The sequence below is a fragment of the Entelurus aequoreus genome, linkage group LG16, assembly GCF_033978785.1.
Source record: "Entelurus aequoreus isolate RoL-2023_Sb linkage group LG16, RoL_Eaeq_v1.1, whole genome shotgun sequence".
Taxonomy (NCBI): Eukaryota; Metazoa; Chordata; class Actinopteri; order Syngnathiformes; family Syngnathidae; genus Entelurus; species Entelurus aequoreus.
The window spans coordinates 23,294,778-23,319,644 of NC_084746.1; the positions used below are offsets into that span (position 1 = coordinate 23,294,778).

The window sequence follows — 24,867 nt, forward strand, 5'->3', positions numbered from 1 at the left end:
GAAAATGGATGGATGGATGAAGTAGTGTTTCTTTCTGAGTCCTGGTTTAATCCACATTTATAATGGCATTTTTTTTAAAAAAACATTGTAGTAAACATCAAACTCTGTGGATCCATTGGGATTTTATTCAAAACGAATAGAATTTGGCTTGCATTCACGAGGTTTGAAAACAACCTGAGAAAGTGTTACAGAAAAAACATCAAGACACTGACGGGATTTGAGCCCAACATCTCCTATTTAACAAACAGGCACCTTGACTGACAGCTACAGCGCCTGGAACAGCATGGGATTTCAACTCGATGTCTATAACCCTACACTGAATTAATGACAGCCATTTTGAGGCGATAGCATTGATTATCAGTAATTTACATGAGTTTAAACAAGCATGGCTTGAAAGTTATGTTGCAAACGTGGCACATGTTTTAACTAGAAACTTTTTTGTAAATTTAGAGAAGGACATGGGCCGTACAAGAAAACCCTCGGACCACCGTGCTCGTGTCAAGATTTCGTCTCTGGGTGGGCTTGAACCACCATCCTCTCAGTTAACAGCCGAACGCGCTGACCGATTGCGCCACAGAGACTGACTAGTTTACGTGAATAATTACTCCCCCAAAAATTTTAAATCTAATGTTACGATGTCCCGATGTCATTGTCTTTGGATGGGCATCTTGCGGTTGTCACAAACATTGCTTTTGTCCCTTATGAATATTTGTTAAAATGTAATAAAATCAACAGTATGCATTGGCCGGGAATCGGACCCGGGGCTCCCGCGTGGCAGGCGAGAATTCTACCACTGAACCACCAATGCCTGTGGAGCAAAAGAGATTTATGAACTCGGTTAAGAGGAAGAACGTTTGAAAGGCGGGCTGCGACAGACAAAACATGCTACAAAGTAGAACACATTCTACGTGCACAAGGGATTTAACAACATCCACAAAAGGCAAGAAATGGAATCCAGCTAATAACAGTAATAAGACTAGCGAGCACCATGTATTCCATTGGCTGAAAATCAACTTGTAAGTCTTGATAAAGGTCTGAGTCTTGCAGTAGTTTCCATGGTGTAGTGGTTATCACATTCGCCTCACACGCGAAAGGTCCCCTGTTCGAAACAGGGTGGAAACAAGGTCTTTTTACTTTCCTTCAACATACCTGACCACCTCATGTACAGCCGAGCACACACGACACCAAATTTAGAGGGTTCTCATATGGGCAGACCTCAGGCTTCAACATTATGAATGCTGAGTTCCATGAAAATGTCACGCACAAACCTGTGAAATTTCTCATGAATTCTATTCACTGTATTCTCGGGGCTTTAAATGGATTGCAACTGTACTGTTTAGATTGACTTTTAAGATGTTTAACATCTCATTTTAGCAGGAATCATAGGTGCAATTCCCAAAGAGTTAGAGAAGACAGCTGCAGTCTGAATGAGTGTTGGCCTTGCTTTCAAATTAAGAATCGGTCAAATACTCAACTGAAACCTAAATGATAGCAGAGGATGGTTTCGATCCATCGACCTTGATTTGGAACCCATCTGAAGTAGTGTGGCAGCACAGTGGAAGAGGGGTTAGTGTGTCTGCCTCACAATACGAAGGTCCTGAGTAGTCGTGAGTTCAATCCCGGCCTCGGGATCTTTCTGTGTGGAGTTTGCATGTTCTCCCCGTGACTGCGTGGGTTCCTTCCGGGTACTCCGGCTTCCTCCCACCTCCAAAGACATGCACCTGGGGATAGGTTGATTGGCAACACTAAATTGGCCCTAGTGTGTGAATGTTGTCCGTCTATCTGTGTTGGCCCTGCGATGAGGTGGCGACTTGTCCAGGGTGTACCCCGCCTTCCGCCCAATTGTAGCTGAGATAGGCTCCAGCGCCCCCTGTGACCCTGAAGGGAATAAGTGGTAGAAAATGGATGGATGGATGAAGTAGTGTTTCTTCCTGAGTCCTGGTTTAATCCACATTTATAATGGCATTTAAAAAAAACAACATTGTAGTAAACATCAAACTCTGTGGATCCATTGGGATTTCATTCAAAACGAATAGAATTTGGCTTGCATTCACGAGGTTTGAAAACAACCTGAGAAAGTGTTACAGAAAAAACATCAAGACACTGACGGGATTTGAGCCCAACATCTCCTATTTAACAAACAGGCACCTTGACTGACCTACAGCGCCTGGAACAGCATGGGATTTCAACTCGATGTCTATAACCCTACACTGAATTAATGATAGCCATTTTGAGGCGATAACATTGATTATCAGTAATTTACATGAGTTTAAAGGCCTACTGAAACCCACTACTACCGACCACGCAGCCTGATAGTTTATATATCAATGATGAAATCTTAACATTATAACACATGCCAATACGGCCGGGTTAACTTATAAAGTGACATTTTAAATTTGCCGCTAAACTTCCGGTTCGAAACGCCTCTGAGGATGACGTATGCGCGTGACGTAGCCCGGCGAACACGGGTATGCCTTCCACATTGAAGCCAATACGAAAAAGCTCTGTTTTCATTTCATAATTCCACAGTATTCTGGACATCTGTGTTCGTGAATCTGTTTCAATCATGTTCATTGCATTATGAAGAAGGAAGCTGAGCAAGCAAAGAAGAAAGTTGTCAGTGCGAAATGGACGTATTTTTCGAACGTAGTCAGCCACAACAGTACACAGCCGGCACTTCTTTGTTTACATTCCCGAAAGATGCAGTCAAGATGGAAGAACTCGGATAACAGATACTCTAACCAGGAGGACATTTGACTTGGATACACAGACGCCTGTAGAGAACTGGGACAACACAGACTCTTACCAGGATTACTTTGATTTGGATGACAAAGACGCAGACGTGCTACTGTGAGTATGCAGCTTTGGCTTTTTTTTGCGTATGTACGTAACTTTTTTAAAATATATAAGCTTTATGAACCTTGGGTTAGGTGAACGGTCTTTTGGGCTGAGTGATTGTGTGTGTTGATCATGTGTTTGAATTGTATTGGCGTGTTCTATGGAGCTAGGAGCTAGCAGAGGAGCTAGCATAACACGTACCGTACCTACGTGCGCGTCACGTACGTAACTTTTTAAAAACATATAAGCTTTATGAACCTTGGGTTAGGTGAACGGTCTTTTGGGCTGAGTGATTGTGTGTGTTGATCAGGTGTTTGAATTGTATTGGCGTGTTCTATGGAGCTAGGAGCTAGCAGAGGAGCTAGGAGCTAGCATAACAAACACGCAGGTGTTATTATGCAGGATTAATTTGTGGCATATTAAATATAAGCCTGGTTGTGTTGTGGCTAATAGAGTATATATATGTCTTGTGTTTATTTACTGTTGTAGTCATTCCCAGCTGAATATCAGGTACCGTGAGTATGCAGCCTTGGCTGCTAAACATTCGATAACTTGACCGTATGTGCGCGTCACGTACGTAACTTTTTAAAAATATATAAGCTTTATGAACCTTGGGTTAGGTAAACGGTCTTTTGGGCTGAGTGATTGTGTGTGTTGATCAGGTGTTTGAATTGTATTGGCGTGTTCTATGGAGCTAGGAGCTAGCAGAGGAGCTAGGAGCTAGCATAACAAACACGCAGGTGTTTTTATGCAGGATTAATTTGTGGCATATTAAATATAAGCCTGGTTGTGTTGTGGCTAATAGAGTATATATATGTCTTGTGTTTATTTACTGTAGTAGTCATTCCCAGCTGAATATCAGGTCACCCCCGGCTCTCACAGCATCTTCCCTATCTGAATAGCTTCAACTCCCCACTAGTCCTTCACTTGCACTTTACTCATCCACAAATCTTTCATCCTCGCTCAAATTAATGGGGAAATTGTCGCTTTCTCGGTCCGAATCTCTCTCACTTCATGCGGCCATCATTGTAAACAATAGGGAACTTTGCGTATATGTTCAACTGACTACGTCACGCTACTTCCGGTAGGTGCAAGCCTTTTTTTTATCAGATACCAAAAGTTGCAATCTTTATCGTCGTTGTTCTATACTAAATCCTTTCAGCAAAAATATGGCAATATCGCGAAATGATCAAGTATGACACATAGAATAGATCTGCTATCCCCGTTTAAATAAAAAAAATTCATTTCAGTAGGCCTTTAAACAAGCATGACATGAAAGTTATGTTGCAAACGTGGCACATGTTTTAACTAGAAACTTTTTTGTAAATTTAGAGAAGGACATGGGCTGTACAAGAAAACATCATCTCAAGATTTCGTCCCTGGGTGGGCTTGAACCACCATCCTCTCAGTTAACAGCCGGACGCGCTGATCGATTGCACCACAGAGACTGACTGGTTTACGTGAATAATTACTCGCCCAAAAATTATAAAATCTAATGTTACGATGTCCCGATGTCATTGTCTTTGGATGGGTGTAACTAGAAGTACACTGCTTCAGCCTTCGGTGAGTCCAATATGCCTTTTGAGTGGAATGCCTGCATCTTGCTGTTTTCACAAACATTGCTTTTGTCCCTTATGAATATTAGTTAAAATGTAATAAAATCAACAGAATGCATTGGCCGGGAATCGGACCCGGGTCTCCCGCGTGGCAGGCGAGAATTCTACCACTGAACCACCAATGCCTGTGGAGACAAAGAGATTTATGAACTCGGTTAAGAGGAAGAACGTTTGAAATGCGGGCTGCGACAGACAAAACATGCTACAAAGTAGAACACATTCTACGTGCACAAGGGATATAACAACATCCACAAAAGGCAAGAAATGCAATCCAGCTAATAACAGTAATAAGACTAGCGAGCACCATGTATTCCATTGGCCGACAATCAACTTGTAAGTCTTGATAAAGGTCTGAGTCTTCCAGCAGTTTCCATGGTGTAGTGGTTATCACATTCGCCTCACACGCGAAAGGTCCCCTGTTCGAAACAGGGTGGAAACAAGGTCTTTTTACTTTCCTTCAACATACCTGACCACCTCATGTACAGCCGAGCACACACGACACCAAATTTAGAGGGTTCTCATATAGGCAGACCTCAGGTTTTAACATTATGAATGCTGAGTTCCATGAAAATGTCACGCACAAACCTGTGAAATTTCTCATTCATTCTATTCACTGTATTCTCAGGGCTTTAAATGGATTGCAACTGTACTGTTTAGATTGACTTATAAGATGTTTAACATCTCATTTTAGCAGGAATCATAGGTGCAATTCCCAAAGAGTTAGAGAAGACAGCTGCAGTCTGAATAAGTGTTGGCCTTGCTTTCAAATTAAGAATCGGTCAAATACTCAACTGAAACCTAAATCATAGCAGAGGATGGTTTCGATCCATCGACCTCTGGGTTATGGGCCCAGCACGCTTCCGCTGCGCCACTCTGCTGTCTTAACCTACAAGATGCTTACTCTGGTGAATAACCAGACAAACTACTTGTAACAAAGTGATTTGGAACCCATCTGAAGTAGTGTGGCAGCACGGTGGCAGAGGGGTTAGTGCGTCTGCCTCACAATACGAAGGTCCTGAGTAGTCGTGAGTTCAAGCCCGGCCTCGGGATCTTTCTGTGTGGAGTTTGCATGTTCTCCCCGTGACTGCGTGGGTTCCCTCCGGGTACTCCGGCTTCCTCCCACCTCCAAAGACATGCACCTGGGGATAAGTTGATTGGCAACTCTAAATTGGCCCTAGTGTGTGAATGTGAGTGTGAATGTTGTCCGTCTATCTGTGTTGGCCCTGCGATGAGGTGGCGACTTGTCCAGGGTGTACCCCCCCTTCTGCCCAATTGTAGCTGAGATAGGCTCCAGCGCCCCCCGTGACCCTGAAGGGAATAAGTGGTAGAAAATGGATGGATGGATGAAGTAGTGTTTCTTCCTGAGTCCTGGTTTAATCCACATTTATAATGGCATTAAAAAAACAACAACGTTGTAGTAAACATCAAACTCTGTGGATCCATTGGGATTTCATTCAAAACGAATAGAATTTGGCTTGCATTCACGAGGTTTGAAAACAACCTGAGAAAGTGTTACAGAAAAAACATCAAGACACTGACGGGATTTGAGCCCAACATCTCCTATTTAACAAACAGGCACCTTGACTGACCTACAGCGCCTGGAACAGCATGGGATTTCAACTCGATGTCTATAACCCTACACTGAATTAATGACAGCCATTTTGAGGCGATAGCATTGATTATCAGTAATTTACATTAGTTTAAACAAGCATGGCTTGAAAGTTATGTTGCAAACGTGGCACATGTTTTAACTAGAAACTTTTTTGTAAATTTAGAGAAGGACATGGGCTGTACAAGAAAACCCTCGGACCACCGTGCTCATCTCAAGATTTCGTCCCTGGGTGGGCTTGAACCACCATCCTCTCAGTTAACAGCCGGACGCGCTGATCGATTGCACCACAGAGACTGACTGGTTTACGTGAATAATTACTCGCCCAAAAATTATAAAATCTAATGTTACGATGTCCCGATGTCATTGTCTTTGGATGGGTGTAACTAGAAGTACACTGCTTCAGCCTTCGGTGAGTCCAATATGCCTTTTGAGTGGAATGCCTGCATCTTGCTGTTTTCACAAACATTGCTTTTGTCCCTTATGAATATTAGTTAAAATGTAATAAAGTCAACAGAATGCATTGGCCGGGAATCGGACCCGGGTCTCCCGCGTGGCAGGCGAGAATTCTACCACTGAAACACCAATGCCTGTGGAGAAAAAGAGATTTATGAACTCGGTTAAGAGGAAGAACGTTTGAAATGCCGGCTGCGACAGACAAAACATGCTACAAAGTAGAACACATTCTACGTGCACAAGGGATTTAACAACATCCACAAAAGGCAAGAAATGCAATCCAGTTAATAACAGTAATAAGACTAGCGAGCACCATGTATTCCATTGGCCGAAAATCAACTTGTAAGTCTTGATCAAGGTCTGCAACTTGCAGTAGTTTCCATGGTGTAGTGGTTATCACACTTGCCTCACACGCGAAAGGTCCCCTGTTCGAAACAGGGTGGAAACAAGGTCTTTTTACTTTCCTTCAACATACCTGACCACCTCATGTACAGCCTGTGGTGTGATTGTATTATGGGAGAACTACAGAGTCGACAGGCTATGACGTCACGGGGTGCGACGGAGCGGGGGACAGTGTGGGAGTGAGTCAGAGAGGACACTTGTTGTGATTGAGCTTGAGCTAATAAAAGTATCCACATTATAAAGTACAGCTGGACTCACGTATTTATTCAGTAACACGACATGGTGTCAGAAGTCCTGTAGTTAATGTGGAGTGCAGCCAAGTGGAAAGATAGTTTGTACGCGTCTGTGGATAACGAAGTAAGGACAACATGAGCGAGGGGGACGGAGCCGCTGCAGCGCCTGCACGGCCACCCAGCGCGCCGGTGGTTGCCGTGGGACCGTGCGCTACGTTCAACATCCAGCCACCGGAGTCCTTTGACTTTTCAAATCCACAAGAGTGGGACAAATGGATCCGGAGATTCGAAAGATTTCGCCTGGCAAGTAACCTAAATGCAAGCTCCGAGGACAATCAAGTGAACACATTGATTTATTGCATGGGGGACGAGGCGGATGATATTCTCCGTGGGTTAAATCTGACGGCCGCTCAAAGACGTACATACCAGGGAGTGCGCGAGGGATTACAAGGCTTCTTTGTTGTGAAGAAAAATGTTATCTACGAGCGTGCTAAGTTTAACATGCGCAAGCAGAAAGAAGGGGAGAGTGTGGATTTGTTTGTCACTGCACTATATGCGCTGGCGGAGCATTGTAGCTACGGGATGCTACACAATGAACTGATCAGAGACAGACTTGTTGTCGGATTGCAAGACAAGGGGCTGTCTGAACGCATGCAGTTGGACGCGGATCTAACCTTGGATAAAGCCATAAGAATGGCACGACAAAGCGAGGAGGTGAAAAGGCAGCAGTCTACTCTCCGAGGGGACACCACCAGATTAGAGGCAAGTGATGCAAAGTCTGTTGATAGAGTGTTCAAGAGCAACTTCAAGTCTGCTAAAAACAAACCTCAATATGCTGATAGCCCAAAGTACAAGCCACACAGTACTCAGTACAGCAAGGACAAGGGCGCACAGTCACTGTGTCAAAATTGTGGCAGCTCTCCATCCCATCCAAAAAGTGACTGTCCTGCTAACGATGTGAAATGTCATGCATGTGGGAGGAGGGGACATTACAAGCGTGTGTGCAAGTCCAAATCAGTGCATGAAGTTGAAGAGGATGAGGAGGAAATCTTCCTCGGCAGTGTCACGGAGGATGGGGATCCTTGGATGGTCAAAATTGGCATCCATGAGAGCAGTGTGACATTCAAAATATACACAGGTGCCGATGTGACAGTCTTGCCTCACTCAGTGTTCCTAAACACATACAGAAATGATCTACCTAGTCTCAGAAAGGCAACAAAGCCACTCCTGGGACCAGGAAGAAATCCCCTCGACGTGGTGGGCGTTGCCAGTTTGCTGCTGAGGAGAGGGGAAAAGACAGAGAGGGAGGATGTGTACATCGCTCGTCATGTGCATACTGCCCTGCTGGGAAGATCTGTGAGCTGTAGGCTGGGGCTTGTAGCACGCCTAGACAGCGTTACTATGGAGACATTAAAGGAGTACTACCCAAAATTATGCACCGGGCTCGGAGAAGTGCGGCAGCCATATTCCATCAAGCTGAGTCCAGGGGCAGAACCATTCTCACTAAAAACACCAAGGAGGATTCCATTGCCTTTAATGGACAAAGTCAAGCAGGAACTGTCCCGCATGGAACAACTCGGGGTGATAAGTCGAATTGAGGAGCCAACAGACTGGTGCGCTGGCATAGTGGTGGTGCCCAAAAAGACAGGTGCTGTACGTATATGTGTCGATCTCACCAAACTCAACGAGTCAGTGTGTAGGGAAAAGTTCATCCTGCCATCAGTAGAGGAAACACTGGGAATGCTGGCTGGAGCCAAAATTTTTAGTAAGCTGGATGCAAACATGGGGTTTTGGCAAATTCCTTTAACTGCAGATTCAGCGAAACTGACAACTTTCATTACACCCTTCGGGCGCTATTACTTCAGGCGGCTACCGTTTGGCATAGCATCCGCCCCAGAACATTTTCAGAACCGGATGGTGACGGAGGTCACAGAAGGGCTTGAGGGCGTTGTTTGCCACATGGACGATGTGCTGGTGTGGGGCCGAACACAAAAGGAGCATGATGCTCGCCTGCATGCCACACTAGAAAAGATCCAAAAGGCAGGCATCACTCTGAATGTCGATAAGTGCGATCTGTCAAAGTCAGAGGTGACTTTTCTAGGCCACGTGCTCTCCACCAGTGGCATCAGCCCAGACCCAAGCAAAACAGAAGCTGTAAGGAAGATGCAGGAGCCAACAACTGTGACTGAGTTGAGAAGTTTTCTTGGAATGATAAATCAACTTGGGAAGTTTGTGCCGCAGCTGGCCGAGAGAGACAAGCCTCTGCGAGATCTCCTGTCAAAAAAGAACTGCTGGGTGTGGGGCGTCGACCAGGCAAGGGCCTTCCAGGATCTAAAGGATGCACTGACGTCTACACCAGTGCTAGCCATGTATGATCCCAACAGAGAGTGCAAAGTCTCAGCAGACGCGTCGTCGTACGGGTTGGGAGGCGTACTGCTACAAAAGTGGGAAGAAGAGTGGAGGCCAGTGGCCTACATGTCGCGGTCTCTCACACCAACAGAGCAGAGATACGCGCAAGTAGAGAAGGAAGCTTTGGGGCTGACCTGGGCCTGTGAGAGGTTCCGCAACTTCCTCATCGGGAAACATTTCCAGATGGAGACGGACCACAAGCCTCTCCTGAGTCTTCTTGGGTCTCAAGCACTGGATGCTCTACCTCCACGGATCCAACGCTTCAGAATGCGTCTGATGCGCTATTCTTATTCTATCTCTCATGTGCCAGGGAAGTGCCTGTGGACAGCTGATACGCTGTCACGAGCTCCTGTCAAGAGAGAGGAGACAGCAGCGGACAAAGAGCTGTTTGAAGAAACCAACATCTATGCGGACATGGTACTGGAGAACCTACCTGCAAGCGCTGACTACCTGGAGGAGCTGAGAGAGCAGCTGCAGAGAGACAGTGTGTGTGCACAGGTGATGCAGCTGTGTGCTGAAGGCTGGCCAGCACACGGTTCCAAAGAACCAGCACTCAGGCTGTACTGGGCAGAGCAGGCGTTCCTTACAGTTCAAGATGGTGTCCTGCTGAAGGGACACAGGCTCGTCATCCCTTCTACAATGAGAAATTATGTTCTCGCCAAATTGCATGAAGGACACCAAGGCGTGGTGAAGTGTAGACAGCGGGCACGACAGTCAGTATGGTGGCCCGGGCTTAGCCAGCAGCTGAATGAATTGGTTCTCAACTGCCGAACATGCTGTAAGGAGAGACAGAACCACAGGGAGCCGCTGATGCCGTCACCATACCCAGGCCGACCATGGGAGAAGTTAGGAGCTGATTTGTTCATGCTCGGTACCAAGACCTACCTGCTGGTAGTGGACTACATGTCAAGGTATGTGGAGATTGCTTTGCTGACCTCCACAAGATCAAACGATGTAATCCACCACCTAAAATCGATCTATGCACGTCACGGAATCCCGGATCTTCTCGTGTCGGATGGTGGGCCCCAGTTCTCCGGAGCAGGCTTTGCCGAGTTCGCAGAGTCTTACGGATTCCGTCACATTACCAGTAGCCCAAGATACCCTCAAGGTAACGCCGAAGCCGAACGTGCAGTACAGACGGTGAAAGGTCTCCTAAAGAAAGCAGATGACCCCTATCTTGCTTTGCTCGCTTACAGGGCTACTCCTCTCGACAATGGGTATAGTCCAGCGCAGCTTCTCATGGGGAGGAGGCTCCGCACAACAGTGCCTATCCTTCCTGTTTTGCTAAATCCTGCTCTTCCTGATAGTGAAGCTGTTATGCGGAAAGAAGGGGAGAAGAGGACAAAAGATGCACAACGCTACAACCTGCGGCATCGTGCAATGAACCTTGACAGACTGAATCCGGGACAGGACGTGTGGATCAAGGACCAAAAGAAAGCCGGAGCTATCATCGGACGTCACACCACTCCACGATCGTATCTGGTGGAAGGACCCCATGGGTCTATCAGACGGAACCGTCGTCATCTCATCCCTATGGGATCCTCGCCGGAGCAGAGTGGCCGTGGTGCAGCAGAGCCGTTCCTGGGGGGCGTCCCGGAACAACCTTCAGCAGAAACATCGCAGCAGAGTGTTCCAGAACCTCCATCTACTCCTACTCCTAGAACCAGGTCTGGGAGGGCTGTGGTGAGACCAACTAGGTTGGACCTATAATTTTGTTTCCTATAGACATTACAGAGACTCTAATGAAAAAAAAAGAATGTTACTGTATGTGGTAAAAGACAGAAAAGTGCAATTGGAGTGTTTTGGATATGTTTTCTTGTACTGTAAATGTTCAAGTCAGTTGCAGGGCTTAGGTTGAGGACAGTACAGGATTAGTATAGGATGGATGTTTGAGTATTGATGTGAAGTGGATTGTTCTAAGGGTAAAATATGTGTGTGTGTTTGATTGTCTGGTACAGGCTCATATAGGAGCAGACCTTCCAACCACGAGGCAGAATAATCCTCAAGGTCTGTTGAATCAATGGTGGTCTACCCATTGATTCTAGAAAGGGGAGATGTGGTGTGATTGTATTATGGGAGAACTACAGAGTCGACAGGCTATGACGTCACGGGGTGCGACGGAGCGGGGGACAGTGTGGGAGTGAGTCAGAGAGGACACTTGTTGTGATTGAGCTTGAGCTAATAAAAGTATCCACAATATAAAGTACAGCTGGACTCACATATTTATTCAGTAACACGACACAGCCGAGCACACACGACACCAAATTTAGAGGGTTCTCATATAGGCAGACCTCAGGTTTTAACATCATGAATGCTGGGTTCCATGAAAATGTCACGCACAAACCTGTGAAATTTTTCATTCCTTCAATTCACTGTATTCTCAGGGCTTTGAATGGATTGCAACTGTACTGTTTAGATTGACTTTTAAGATGTTTAACATCTCATTTTTGCAGGAATCATAGGTGTAATTCCCAAAGAGTTAGAGAAGACAGCTGCAGTCTGAATGAGTGTTGGCCTTGCTTTCAAATTAAGAATCGGTCAAATACTCAACTGAAACCTAAATCATAGCAGAGGATGGTTTCGATCCATCGACCTCTGGGTTATGGGCCCAGCACGCTTCCGCTGCGCCACTCTGCTGTCTTAAACTACAAGATGCTTACTCTGGTGAATATCCAGACAAACTACTTGTAACAATGTGATTTGGAACCCATCTGAAGTAGTGTGGCAGCACGGTGGCAGAGGGGTTAGTGTGTCTGCCTCACAATACGAAGGTCCTGAGTAGTCGTGAGTTCAATCCCGGCCTCGGGATCTTTCTGTGTGGAGTTTGCATGTTCTCCCCGTGACTGCGTGGGTTCCTTCCAGGTACTTCGGCTTCCTCCCAGCTCCAAAGACATGCACCTGGGGATAGGTTGATTGGCAACACTAAATTGGCCCTAGTGTGTGAATGTTGTCCGTCTATCTGTGTTGGCCCTGCGATGAGGTGGCGACTTGTCCAGGGTGTACCCCGCCTTCCGCCCAATTGTAGCTGAGATAGGCTCCAGCGCCCCCCGTGACCCTGAAGGGATTAAGTGGTAGAAAATGGATGGATGGATGAAGTAGTGTTTCTTCCTGAGTCCTGGTTTAATCCACATTTATAATGGCATTTAAAAAAAAAAACATTGTAGTAAACATCAAACTCTGTGGATCCATTGGGATTTCATTCAAAACGAATAGAATTTGGCTTGCATTCACGAGGTTTGAAAACAACCTGAGAAAGTGTTACAGAAAAAACATCAAGACACTGACGGGATTTGAGCCCAACATCTCCTATTTAACAAACAGGCACCTTGACTGACAGCTACAGCGCCTGGAACAGCATGGGATTTCAACTCGATGTTTATAACCCTACACTGAATTAATGATAGCCATTTTGAGGCGATAACATTGATTATCAGTAATTTACATGAGTTTAAACAAGCATGACTTGAAAGTTATGTTGCAAACGTGGCACATGTTTTAACAAGAAACTTTTTTGTAAATTTAGAGAAGGACATGGGCTGTACAAGAAAACCCTCGGACCACCGTGCTCGTGTCAAGATTTCGTCCCTGGGTGGGCTTGAACTACCATCCTCTCAGTTAACAGCCGGACACGCTGATCGATTGCACCACAGAGACTGACTGGTTTACGTGAATAATTACTCACCCAAAAATTATAAAATCTAATGTTACGATGTCCCGATGTCATTGTCTTTGGATGGGTGTAACTAGAAGTACACTGCTTCAGCCTTCGGTGAGTCCAATATGCCTTTTGAGTGGAATGCCTGCATCTTGCTGTTTTCACAAACATTGCTTTTGTCCCTTATGAATATTAGTTCAAATGTAATAAAATCAACAGAATGCATTGGCCGGGAATCGGACCCGGGTCTCCCGCGTGGCAGGCGAGAATTCTACCACTGAACCACCAATGCCTGTGGAGAAAAAGAGATTTATGAACTCGGTTAAGAGGAAGAACGTTTCAAATGCGGGCTGCGACAGACAAAACATGCTACAAAGTAGAACACATTCTACGTGCACAAGGGATATAACAACATCCACAAAAGGCCAGAAATGCAATCCAGTTAATAACAGTAATAAGACTAGCGAGCACCATGTATTCCATTGGCCGAAAATCAACTTGTAAGTCTTGATCAAGGTCTGCAACTTGCAGTAGTTTCCATGGTGTAGTGGTTATCACATTCGCCTCACACGCGAAAGGTCCCCTGTTCGAAACAGGGTGGAAACAAGGTCTTTTTACTTTCCTTCAACATACCTGACCACCTCATGTACAGCCGAGCACACACGACACCAAATTTAGAGGGTTCTCATATAGGCAGACCTCAGGTTTTAACATCATGAATGCTGGGTTCCATGAAAATGTCACGCACAAACCTGTGAAATTTCTCATTCCTTCAATTCACTGTATTCTCAGGGATTTGAATGGATTGCAACTGTACTGTTTAGATTGACTTTTAAGATGTTTAACATCTCATTTTTGCAGGAATCATAGGTGTAATTCCCAAAGAGTTAGAGAAGACAGCTGCAGTCTGAATGAGTGTTGGCCTTGTTTTCAAATTAAGAATCGGTCAAATACTCAACTGAAACCTAAATCATAGCAGAGGATGGTTTCGATCCATCGACCTCTGGGTTATGGGCCCAGCACGCTTCCGCTGCGCCACTCTGCTGTCTTAAACTACGAGATGCTTACTCTGGTGAATATCCAGACAAACTACTTGTAACAATGTGATTTGGAACCCATCTGAAGTAGTGTGGCAGCACGGTGGCAGAGGGGTTAGTGTGTCTGCCTCACAATACGAAGGTCCTGAGTAGTCGTGAGTTCAATCCCGGCCTCGGGATCTTTCTGTGTGGAGTTTGCATGTTCTCCCCGTGACTGCGTGGGTTCCTTCCGGGTACTCCGGCTTCCTCCCACCTCCAAAGACATGCACCTGGGGATAGGTTGATTGGCAACACTAAATTGGCCCTAGTGTGTGAATGTTGTCCGTCTATCTGTGTTGGCCCTGCGATGAGGTGGCGACTTGTCCAGGGTGTACCCCGCCTTCCGCCCAATTGTAGCTGAGATAGGCTCCAGCGCCCCCCGTGACCCTGAAGGGATTAAGTGGTAGAAAATGGATGGATGGATGAAGTAGTGATTCTTCCTGAGTCCTGGTTTAATCCACATTTATAATGGCATTTAAAAAAAAAAACATTGTAGTAAACATCAAACTCTGTGGATCCATTGGGATTTCATTCAAAACGAATAGAATTTGGCTTGCATTCACGAGGTTTGAAAACAACCTGAGAAAGTGTTACAGAAAAAACATCAAGACACTGACGGGATTTGAGCCCAACATCTCCTATTTAACAAACAGGCACCTTGACTGACCTACAGCGCCTGGAACAGCATGGGATTTCAACTCGATGTCTATAACCCTACACTGAATTAATGATAGCCATTTTGAGGCGATAACATTGATTATCAGTAATTTACATGAGTTTAAAGGCCTACTGAAACCCACTACTACCGACCACGCAGTCTGATAGTTTATATATCAATGATGAAATCTTAACATTATAACACATGCCAATACGGCCGGGTTAACTTATAAAGTGACATTTTAAATCTGCCGCTAAACTTCCGGTTCGAAACGCCTCTGAGGATGACGTATGCGCGTGACGTAGCCCGGCGAACACGGGTATGCCTTCCACATTGAAGCCAATACGAAAAAGCTCTGTTTTCATTTCATAATTCCAAAGTATTCTGGACATCTGTGTTCGTGAATCTGTTTCAATCATGTTCATTGCATTATGAAGAAGGAAGCTGAGCAAGCAAAGAAGAAAGTTGTCGGTGCGAAATGGACGTATTTTTCGAACGTAGTCAGCCACAACAGTACACAGCCGGCGCTTCTTTGTGTACATTCCCGAAAGATGCAGTCAAGATGGAAGAACTCGGATAACAGAGACTCTAACCAGGAGGACATTTGACTTGGATACACAGACGCCTGTAGAGAACTGGGACAACACAGACTCTTACCAGGATTACTTTGATTTGGATGACAAAGACGCAGACGTGCTACTGTGAGTATGCAGCTTTGGCTTTTTTTTGCGTATGTACGTAACTTTTTTAAAATATATAAGCTTTATGAACCTTGGGTTAGGTGAACGGTCTTTTGGGCTGAGTGATTGTGTGTGTTGATCATGTGTTTGAATTGTATTGGCGTGTTCTATGGAGCTAGGAGCTAGCAGAGGAGCTAGCATAACACGTACCGTACCTACGTGCGCGTCACGTACGTAACTTTTTAAAAATATATAAGCTTTATGAACCTTGGGTTAGGTGAACGGTCTTTTGGGCTGAGTGATTGTGTGTGTTGATCAGGTGTTTGAATTGTATTGGCGTGTTCTATGGAGCTAGGAGCTAGCAGAGGAGCTAGGAGCTAGCATAACAAACACGCAGGTGTTTTTATGCAGGATTAATTTGTGGCATATTAAATATAAGCCTGGTTGTGTTGTGGCTAATAGAGTATATATATGTCTTGTGTTTATTTACTGTTGTAGTCATTCCCAGCTGAATATCAGGTACCGTGAGTATGCAGCCTTGGCTGCTAAACATTCGATAACTTGACCGTATGTGCGCGTCACGTACGTAACTTTTTAAAAATATATAAGCTTTATGAACCTTGGGTTAGGTAAACGGTCTTTTGGGCTGAGTGATTGTGTGTGTTGATCAGGTGTTTGAATTGTATTGGCGTGTTCTATGGAGCTAGGAGCTAGCAGAGGAGCTAGGAGCTAGCATAACAAACACGCAGGTGTTTTTATGCAGGATTAATTTGTGGCATATTAAATATAAGCCTGGTTGTGTTGTGGCTAATAGAGTATATATATGTCTTGTGTTTATTTACTGTTGTAGTCATTCCCAGCTGAATATCAGGTCACCCCCGGCTCTCACAGCATCTTCCCTATCTGAATAGCTTCAACTCCCCACTAGTCCTTCACTTGCACTTTACTCATCCACAAATCTTTCATCCTCGCTCAAATTAATGGGGAAATTGTCGCTTTCTCGGTCCGAATCTCTCTCACTTCATGCGGCCATCATTGTAAACAATAGGGAACTTTGCGTATATGTTCAATTGACTACGTCACGCTACTTCCGGTAGGTGCAAGCCTTTTTTTTATCAGATACCAAAAGTTGCAATCTTTATCGTCGTTGTTCTATACTAAATCCTTTCAGCAAAAATATGGCAATATCGCAAAATGATCAAGTATGACACATAGAATAGATCTGCTATCCCCGTTTAAATAAAAAAAATTCATTTCAGTAGGCCTTTAAACAAGCATGACTTGAAAGTTATGTTGCAAACGTGGCACATGTTTTAACTAGAAAATTTTTTGTAAATTTAGAGAAGGACATGGGCTGTACAAGAAAACCCTCGGACCACCGTGCTCATGTCAAGATTTCGTCCCTGGGTGGGCTTAAACCACCATCCTCTCAGTTAACAGCCGGACGCGCTGATCGATTGCACCACAGAGACTGACTGGTTTACGTGAATAATTACTCGCCCAAAAATTATAAAATCTAATGTTACGATGTCCCGATGTCATTGTCTTTGGATGGGTGTAACTAGAAGTACACTGCTTCAGCCTTCGGTGAGTCCAATATGCCTTTTGAGTGGAATGCCTGCATCTTGCTGTTTTCACAAACATTGCTTTTGTCCCTTATGAATATTAGTTAAAATGTAATAAAATCAACAGAATGCATTGGCCGGGAATCGGACCCGGGTCTCCCGCGTGGCAGGCGAGAATTCTACCACTGAACCACCAATGCCTGTGGAGACAAAGAGATTTATGAACTCGGTTAAGAGGAAGAACGTTTGAAATGCCGGCTGCGACAGACAAAACATGCTACAAAGTAGAACACATTCTACGTGCACAAGGGATTTAACAACATCCACAAAAGGCAAGAAATGCAATCCAGCTAATAACAGTAATAAGACTAGCGAGCACCATGTATTCCATTGGCCGAAAATCAACTTGTAAGTCTTGATCAAGGTCTGCAACTTGCAGTAGTTTCCATTGTGTAGTGGTTATCACATTCGCCTCACACGCGAAAGGTCCCCTGTTCGAAACAGGGTGGAAACAAGGTCTTTTTACTTTCCTTCAACATACCTGACCACCTCATGTACAGCCGAGCACACACGACACCAAATTTAGAGGGTTCTCATATAGGCAGACCTCAGGCTTCAACATTATGAATGCTGAGTTCCATGAAAATGTCACGCACAAACCTGTGAAATTTCTCATTCCTTCTATTCACTGTATTCTCAGGGCTTTGAATGGATTGCAACTGTACTGTTTAGATTGACTTTTAAGATGTTTAACATCTCATTTTTGCAGGAATCATAGGTGCAATTCCCAAAGAGTTAGAGAAGACAGCTGCAGTCTGAATGAGTGTTGGCCTTGCTTTCAAATTAAGAATCGGTCAAATACTCAACTGAAACCTAAATCATAGCAGAGGATGGTTTCGATCCATCGACCTCTGGGTTATGGGCCCAGCACGCTTCCGCTGCGCCACTCTGCTGTCTTAAACTACAAGATGCTTACTCTGGTGAATATCCAGACAAACTACTTGTAACAATGTGATTTGGAACCCATCTGGAGTAGTGTGGCAGAACGGTGGCAGAGGGGTTAGTGTGTCTGCCTCACAATACGAAGGTCCTGAGTAGTCGTGAGTTCAATCCCGGCCTCGGGATCTTTCTGTGTGGAGTTTGCATGTTCACTTCGGCTTCCTCCCAGCTCCAAAGACATGCACCTGGGGATAGGTTGATTGGCAACACTAAATCGGCCCTAGTGTGTGAATGTTGTCCATCTATCCGTGTTGGCCCTGCGATGAGGTGGAGACTTGTCCAGGGTGTACCCCGCCTTCCGCCCGATTGTAGCTGAGATAGGCTCCAGTGCCCCCCGCGACCCCGGAGGGAATAAGTGGTAGAAAATGGATGGATGGATGAAGTAGTGTTTCTTTCTGAGTCCTGGTTTAATCCACATTTATAATGGCATTTAAAAAAAAAAACATTGTAGTAAATATCAAACTCTGTGGATCCATTGGGATTTCATTCAAAACGAATAGAATTTGGCTTTTATTCACGAGGTTTGAAAACAACCCGAGAAAGTGTTACAGAAAAAACATCAAGACACTGACGGGATTTGAGCCCAACATCTCCTATTTAACAAACAGGCACCTTGACTGACCTACAGCGCCTGGAACAGCATGGGATTTCAACTCGATGTCTATAACCCTACACTGAATTAATGATATCCATTTTGAGGCGATAACATTGATTATCAGTAATTCACATGAGTTTAAACAAGCATGACTTGAAAGTTATGTTGCAAACGTGGCACATGTTTTAACTAGAAACTTTTTTGTAAATTTAGAGAAGGACATGGGCTGTACAAGAAAACCCTCGGACCACCGTGCTCATGTCAAGATTTCGTCCCTGGGTGGGCTTGAACCACCATCCTCTCAGTTAACAGCCGAACGCGCTGATCGATTGCACCACAGAGACGGACTGGTTTACGTGAATAATTACTCACCCAAAAATTATAAAATCTAATGTTACGATGTCCCGATGTCATTGTCTTTGGATGGGTGTAACTAGAAGTACACTGCTTCAGCCTTCGGTGAGTCCAATATGCCTTTTGAGTGGAATGCCTGCATCTTGCTGTTTTCACAAACATTGCTTTTGTCCCTTATGAATATTAGTTAAAATGTAATAAAATCAACAGAATGCATTGGCCGGGAATCGGACCCGGGTCTCCCGCGTGGCAGGTGAGAATTCTACCACTGAACCACCAATGCCTGTGGAGAAAAAGAGATTTATGAACTCGGTTAAGAGGAAGAACGTTTGAAATGCCGGCTGCGACAGACAAAACATGCTACAAAGTAGAACACATTCTACGTGCACAAGGGATATAACAACATCCACAAAAGGCAAGAAATGCAATCCAGTTAATAACAGTAATAAGACTAGCGAGCACCATGTATTCCATTGGCCGAAAATCAACTTGTAAGTCTTGATAAAGGTCTGAAACTTGCAGTAGTTTCCATGGTGTAGTGGTTATCACATTTGCCTCACACGCGAAAGGTCCCCTGTTCGAAACAGGGTGGAAACAAGGTCTTTTTACTTTCCTTCAACATACCTGACCACCTCATGTACAGCCGAGCACACACGACACCAAATTTAGACGGTTCTCATATGGGCAGACCTCAGGTTTCAACATTATGAATGCTGAGTTCCATGAAAATGTCACGCACAAACCTGTGAAATTTCTCATTCATTCTATTCACTGTATTCTCAGGGCTTTAAATGGATTGCAACTGTACTGTTTAGATTGACTTATAAGATGTTTAACATCTCATTTTAGCAGGAATCATAGGTGCAATTCCCAAAGAGTTAGAGAAGACAGCTGCAGTCCGAATGAGTGTTGGCCTTGCTTTCAAATTAAGAATCGGTCAAATACTCAACTGAAACCTAAATCATAGCAGAGGATGGTTTCGATCCATCGACCTCTGGGTTATGGGCCCATCACGCTTCTGCTGCGCCACTCTGCTGTCTTAACCTACAAGATGCTTACTCTGGTGAATATCCAGACAAACTACTTGTAACAAAGTGATTTGGAACCCATCTGAAGTAGTGTGGCAGCACGGTGGAAGAGGGGTTAGTGCGTCTGCCTCACAATACGAAGGTCCTGAGTAGTCGTGAGTTCAAGCCCGGCCTCGGGATCTTTCTGTGTGGAGTTTGCATGTTCTCCCCGTGACTGCGTGGGTTCCCTCCGGGTACTCCGGCTTCCTCCCACCTCCAAAGACATGCACCTGGGGATAAGTTGATTGGCAACTCTAAATTGGCCCTAGTGTGTGAATGTGAGTGTGAATGTTGTCCGTCTATCTGTGTTGGCCCTGCGATGAGGTGGCGACTTGTCCAGGGTGTACCCCGCCTTCCGCCCAATTGTTGCTGAGATAGACTCCAGCGCCCCCCGTGACCCTGAAGGGATTAAGTGGTAGAAAATGGATGGATGGATGAAGTAGTGTTTCTTCCTGAGTCCTGGTTTAATCCACATTTATAATGGCATTTTAAAAAAACAACATTGTAGTAAACATCAAACTCTGTGGATCCATTGGGATTTCATTCAAAACGAATAGAATTTGGCTTGCATTCACGAGGTTTGAAAACAACCTGAGAAAGTGTTACAGAAAAAACATCAAGGCACTGACGGGATTTGAGCCCAACATCTCCTATTTAACAAACAGGCACCTTGACTGACAGCTACAGCGCCTGGAACAATATGGGATTTCAACTCGATGTCTATAACCCTACACTGAATTAATGATAGCCATTTTGAGGCGATAACATTGATTATCAGTAATTTACATGAGTTTAAACAAGCATGACTTGAAAGTTATGTTGCAAACGTGGCACATGTTTTAACTAGAAACTTTTTTGTAAATTTAGAGAAGGACATGGGCTGTACAAGAAAACCCTCGGACCACCGTGCTCATGTCAAGATTTCGTCCCTGGGTGGGCTTGAACCACCATCCTCTCAGTTAACAGCCGAACGCGCTGATCGATTGCACCACAGAGACTGACTGGTTTACGTGAATAATTACTCACCCAAAAATTATAAAATCTAATGTTACGATGTCCCGATGTCATTGTCTTTGGATGGGTGTAACTAGAAGTACACTGCTTCAGCCTTCGGTGAGTCCAATATGCCTTTTAGGTGGAATGCCTGCATCTTGCTGTTTTCACAAACATTGCTTTTGTCCCTTAAGAATATTAGTTAAAATGTAATAAAATCAACAGAATGCATTGGCCGGGAATCGGACCCGGGTCTCCCGCGTGGCAGGCGAGAATTCTACCACTGAACCACCAATGCCTGTGGAGAAAAAGAGATTTATGAACTCGGTTAAGAGGAAGAACGTTTGAAATGCGGGCTGCGACAGACAAAACATGCTACAAAGTAGAACACATTCTACGTGCACAAGGGATATGACAACATCCACAAAAGGCAAGAAATGCAATCCAGTTAATAACAGTAATAAGACTAGCGAGCACCATGTATTCCATTGGCCGAAAATCAACTTGTAAGTCTTGATAAAGGTCTGCAACTTGCAGTAGTTTCCATGGTGTAGTGGTTATCACATTCGCCTCACACGCGAAAGGTCCCCTGTTCGAAACAGGGTGGAAACAAGGTCTTTTTACTTTCCTTCAACATACCTGACTACCTCATGTACAGCCGAGCACACACAACACCAAATTTAGAGGGTTCTCATATAGGCAGACCTCAGGTTTTAACATCATGAATGCTGGGTTCCATGAAAATGTCACGCACAAACCTGTGAAATTTCTCATTCCTTCAATTCACTGTATTCTCAGGGCTTTGAATGGATTGCAACTGTACTGTTTAGATTGACTTTTAAGATGTTTAACATCTCATTTTTGCAGGAATCATAGGTGTAATTCCCAAAGAGTTAGAGAAGACAGCTGCAGTCTGAATGAGTGTTGGCCTTGCTTTCAAATTAAGAATCGGTCAAATACTCAACTGAAACCTAAATCATAGCAGAGGATGGTTTCGATCCATCGACCTCTGGGTTATGGGCCCAGCACGCTTCCGCTGCGCCACTCTGCTGTCTTAACCTACAAGATGCTTACTCTGGTGAATATCCAGACAAACTACTTGTAACAATGTGATTTTGAACCCATCTGGAGTAGTGTGGCAGAACGGTGGTAGAGGGGTTAGTGTGTCTGCCTCACAATACGAAGGTCCTGAGTAGTCGTGAGTTCAATCCCGGCCTCGGGATCTTTCTGTGTGGAGTTTGCATGTTCTCCCGGTGACTGCATGGGTTCCTTCCGGGTACTCCGGCTTCCTCCCACCTCCAAAGACATGCACCTGGGGATAGGTTGATTGGCAACACTAAATTGGCCCTAGTGTGTGAATGTTGTCCGTCTATCTGTGTTGGCCCTGCGATGAGGTGGCGACTTGTCCAGGGTGTACCCCGCCTTCCGCCTGATTGTAGCTGAGATAGGCTCCAGCGCCCCCCGCGACCCCGAAGGGAATAAGCGGTAGAAAATGGATGGATGGATGGATTCATGAGGTTTGAAAACAACCTGAGAAAGTGTTACAGAAAAAACATCAAGGCACTGACGGGATTTGAGCCCAACAACTCCTATTTAACAAAGAGGCACCTTGACTGACAGATACAGCGCCTGGAACAGCATGGGATTTCAACTCGATGTCTATAACCCTACACTGAATTAATGATAGCCATTTTGAGGCGATAGCATTGATTATCAGTAATTTACATTAGTTTAAACAAGCATGGCTTGAAAGTTATGTTGCAAACGTGGCACATGTTTTAACTAGAAACTTTTTTGTAAATTTAGAGAAGGACATGGGCCGTACAAGAAAACCCTCGGACCACCGTGCTCATGTCAAGATTTCGTCCCTGGGTGGGCTTGAACCACCATCCTCTCAGTTAACAGCCAAACGCACTGACCGATTGCGCCACAGAGACTGACTGGTTTACGTGAATAATTACTTCCCCAAAAATTATAAAATCTAATGTTACGATGTCACGATGTCTGGTGCATGCGAAGCAGGCAATTCCATTTCTTCGCTTGTGTGTGAAAGGTGTGTGGTTTTCTTCCGGTGTGTTGTCGTCAGGTGAGTATGAGGTCGGTTTAGGTGGGTGAGAGTGGTGTACTTTGGTGCTTCGGAGGTGTCTCTGGTTACGGCGATACACCTGTCCCTCTGGAGTGCGGATGATGTATGATCGTTCGGTGTTAGCAGGCTGCACGACCACTGCTGGCTTCCAGTGCCCCTGTTCCTGGAGTCTGATGGGCTCTCCACTGCGTAGTGGTGGTAGTGGCCTGCTTGACCTGTCGAAGTATCTCTTTTGATATTGCTGTCTCTGTACTCGCGTTGCATGTGCCTCTTGGTGACTGACGATCTCTGGTTGCAACTGCTGGTCGGTGATTGGCAGGACGGAGCGTAGCCTGCGGCTCATCCGCAACTGTGCTGGTGATTTGAAATTGTCGACTGGTGTGTTTCGATATTCTAAAAGACTGATATATGGGTCTCGTCCATCGGTTTTGGCCTTGTCCATGAGAGCTTTGACGGTCTGTACTGTTTTCTCTGAGAGGCCATTACTCTGTGGGAAAAATGGGCTCGATGTGACGTGCCTGAACTCCCATGACTTTGTGAAGGACTCAAACTCCTTGGATTAATACTGGGGGCCGTTATCTGAGACCAAGGTCTCTGGGATGCCGTGTCTGGCGAAACTTGCCTTGAGCTTGTGAATGACTGCGGTTGACGTGGTGCTCGTGAGTTAGTTTAGTTCAAAGAAACGACTGTAATAGTCGACAGTTACCAGGTAGTCCTGGTTGTTCCACATGAAGAGATCCGTTCAAATTACTTGTCAGGGCCAGTCCGGGATCCGGTGTGGTATCATGGGTTCCTTGGCATTTGCTGGGCGTCGTTCTTGGCAGACAGAGCATTGCTCCACAATGACCTCTATGTCTTTGCTCATCCCTGGCCAGAACATGATGTTCCTGGCTCTATGTTTGCATTTCTCCATTCCCATATGTCCAGCATGGATTTTTGACAGCATCTCCTCTCTGAGGCTGGCTGGAATGACGATCTTCTCTCCCTTGTTAATAATTCCATTCGTTTTTGACAGCTCGTCCCGGTGGTTCCAGAACGCAGACACACTCTGGGAACATTGTTTTATTTTCTCCGGCCATCCGTCCAGTATCACCTGGCTCAGCTGCCTGAACTGTGTGTCATTCTCTGTAGCTGCTGCAATCTCTTTCAGTTTAGGGTCACTCACCGGCAAGCTGTGGTACACGATGTGCACCTGCCAGTCCATTCCTTCACTAAGGTTGTCGTTGCCGTGGGAGATTAGGGATTTTCTGGAGAGTGTGTCGGCGAACGGGATGTCCTTCCCAGGACGGTGTTCGATTGTGAAGCTATACTTTTGGAGCTGGAGTATCATACGTTGTAGCCTCGGAGGGGCTGCAGCAAGGGGCTTCTTCAGAATCGACTCGAGTGCCTTGTGATCTGATTCCACCAGGACGTGGCGTCCGTAGGCGTATTGGTGGAAACGTTTGAAGCCGAAAAGTATTGCGTACATTTCTTTCTCTATTTGCGCATAGTTGATCTCACTGTCTGAAAGTGATTTGGACACATAGCTGATGGGTCTGCCCTCTTGGAGCAGCACGGCTCCGAGCCCGTACTTCGA

At 45.2% G+C, this 24,867-nt stretch overlaps 1 protein-coding gene and 16 non-coding genes across 17 annotated transcripts; 8 read left to right on the forward strand and 9 right to left on the reverse strand.

Annotated features, from left to right (window-relative positions):
* Positions 1-507: 507 nt before the first annotated feature.
* trnan-guu (transfer RNA asparagine (anticodon GUU)) lies at positions 508-581 on the reverse strand. The gene has a single exon. It is a non-coding gene; the product is annotated as a tRNA-Asn (tRNA).
* A 156-nt stretch (positions 582-737) lies between these two features.
* On the reverse strand, positions 738-808 carry trnag-gcc (transfer RNA glycine (anticodon GCC)). Its single transcript has one exon. It is a non-coding gene; the product is annotated as a tRNA-Gly (tRNA).
* A 241-nt stretch (positions 809-1,049) lies between these two features.
* On the forward strand, positions 1,050-1,122 carry trnav-cac (transfer RNA valine (anticodon CAC)). The gene has a single exon. It is a non-coding gene; the product is annotated as a tRNA-Val (tRNA).
* A 3,386-nt stretch (positions 1,123-4,508) lies between these two features.
* On the reverse strand, positions 4,509-4,579 carry trnag-gcc (transfer RNA glycine (anticodon GCC)). The gene has a single exon. It is a non-coding gene; the product is annotated as a tRNA-Gly (tRNA).
* A 241-nt stretch (positions 4,580-4,820) lies between these two features.
* On the forward strand, positions 4,821-4,893 carry trnav-cac (transfer RNA valine (anticodon CAC)). The gene has a single exon. It is a non-coding gene; the product is annotated as a tRNA-Val (tRNA).
* A 1,689-nt stretch (positions 4,894-6,582) lies between these two features.
* On the reverse strand, positions 6,583-6,653 carry trnag-gcc (transfer RNA glycine (anticodon GCC)). Its single transcript has one exon. It is a non-coding gene; the product is annotated as a tRNA-Gly (tRNA).
* A 241-nt stretch (positions 6,654-6,894) lies between these two features.
* On the forward strand, positions 6,895-6,967 carry trnav-cac (transfer RNA valine (anticodon CAC)). The gene has a single exon. It is a non-coding gene; the product is annotated as a tRNA-Val (tRNA).
* A 322-nt stretch (positions 6,968-7,289) lies between these two features.
* On the forward strand, positions 7,290-10,986 carry LOC133631430 (uncharacterized protein K02A2.6-like). Its single transcript, XM_062023633.1, has 2 exons — positions 7,290-10,671; positions 10,760-10,986. The coding sequence occupies exons 1-2, from the start codon at positions 7,290-7,292 to the stop codon at positions 10,849-10,851; spliced, it is 3,474 nt and encodes a 1,157-aa protein (XP_061879617.1). The 3' UTR covers positions 10,852-10,986.
* Positions 10,987-13,439: 2,453 nt separating this feature from the next.
* On the reverse strand, positions 13,440-13,510 carry trnag-gcc (transfer RNA glycine (anticodon GCC)). The gene has a single exon. It is a non-coding gene; the product is annotated as a tRNA-Gly (tRNA).
* Positions 13,511-13,751: 241 nt separating this feature from the next.
* trnav-cac (transfer RNA valine (anticodon CAC)) lies at positions 13,752-13,824 on the forward strand. Its single transcript has one exon. It is a non-coding gene; the product is annotated as a tRNA-Val (tRNA).
* Positions 13,825-17,326: 3,502 nt separating this feature from the next.
* On the reverse strand, positions 17,327-17,397 carry trnag-gcc (transfer RNA glycine (anticodon GCC)). Its single transcript has one exon. It is a non-coding gene; the product is annotated as a tRNA-Gly (tRNA).
* Positions 17,398-17,638: 241 nt separating this feature from the next.
* trnav-cac (transfer RNA valine (anticodon CAC)) lies at positions 17,639-17,711 on the forward strand. Its single transcript has one exon. It is a non-coding gene; the product is annotated as a tRNA-Val (tRNA).
* Positions 17,712-19,357: 1,646 nt separating this feature from the next.
* trnag-gcc (transfer RNA glycine (anticodon GCC)) lies at positions 19,358-19,428 on the reverse strand. Its single transcript has one exon. It is a non-coding gene; the product is annotated as a tRNA-Gly (tRNA).
* Positions 19,429-19,669: 241 nt separating this feature from the next.
* On the forward strand, positions 19,670-19,742 carry trnav-cac (transfer RNA valine (anticodon CAC)). Its single transcript has one exon. It is a non-coding gene; the product is annotated as a tRNA-Val (tRNA).
* Positions 19,743-21,432: 1,690 nt separating this feature from the next.
* Positions 21,433-21,503, reverse strand: trnag-gcc (transfer RNA glycine (anticodon GCC)). The gene has a single exon. It is a non-coding gene; the product is annotated as a tRNA-Gly (tRNA).
* Positions 21,504-21,744: 241 nt separating this feature from the next.
* On the forward strand, positions 21,745-21,817 carry trnav-cac (transfer RNA valine (anticodon CAC)). The gene has a single exon. It is a non-coding gene; the product is annotated as a tRNA-Val (tRNA).
* Positions 21,818-23,068: 1,251 nt separating this feature from the next.
* trnan-guu (transfer RNA asparagine (anticodon GUU)) lies at positions 23,069-23,142 on the reverse strand. Its single transcript has one exon. It is a non-coding gene; the product is annotated as a tRNA-Asn (tRNA).
* Positions 23,143-24,867: the final 1,725 nt, after the last annotated feature.

Excerpts from the sequence above, each read along its gene's own strand:
- LOC133631430 (XM_062023633.1), top strand. The coding sequence starts at position 7,290 with ATGAGCGAGGGGGACGGAGCCGCTGCAGCGCCTGCACGGCCACCCAGC. Across the intron at positions 10,672-10,759 it reads TAGCCCAAGATACCCTCAAG|GGCTACTCCTCTCGACAATG; the intron begins GTAACGCCGAAG and ends GCTCGCTTACAG.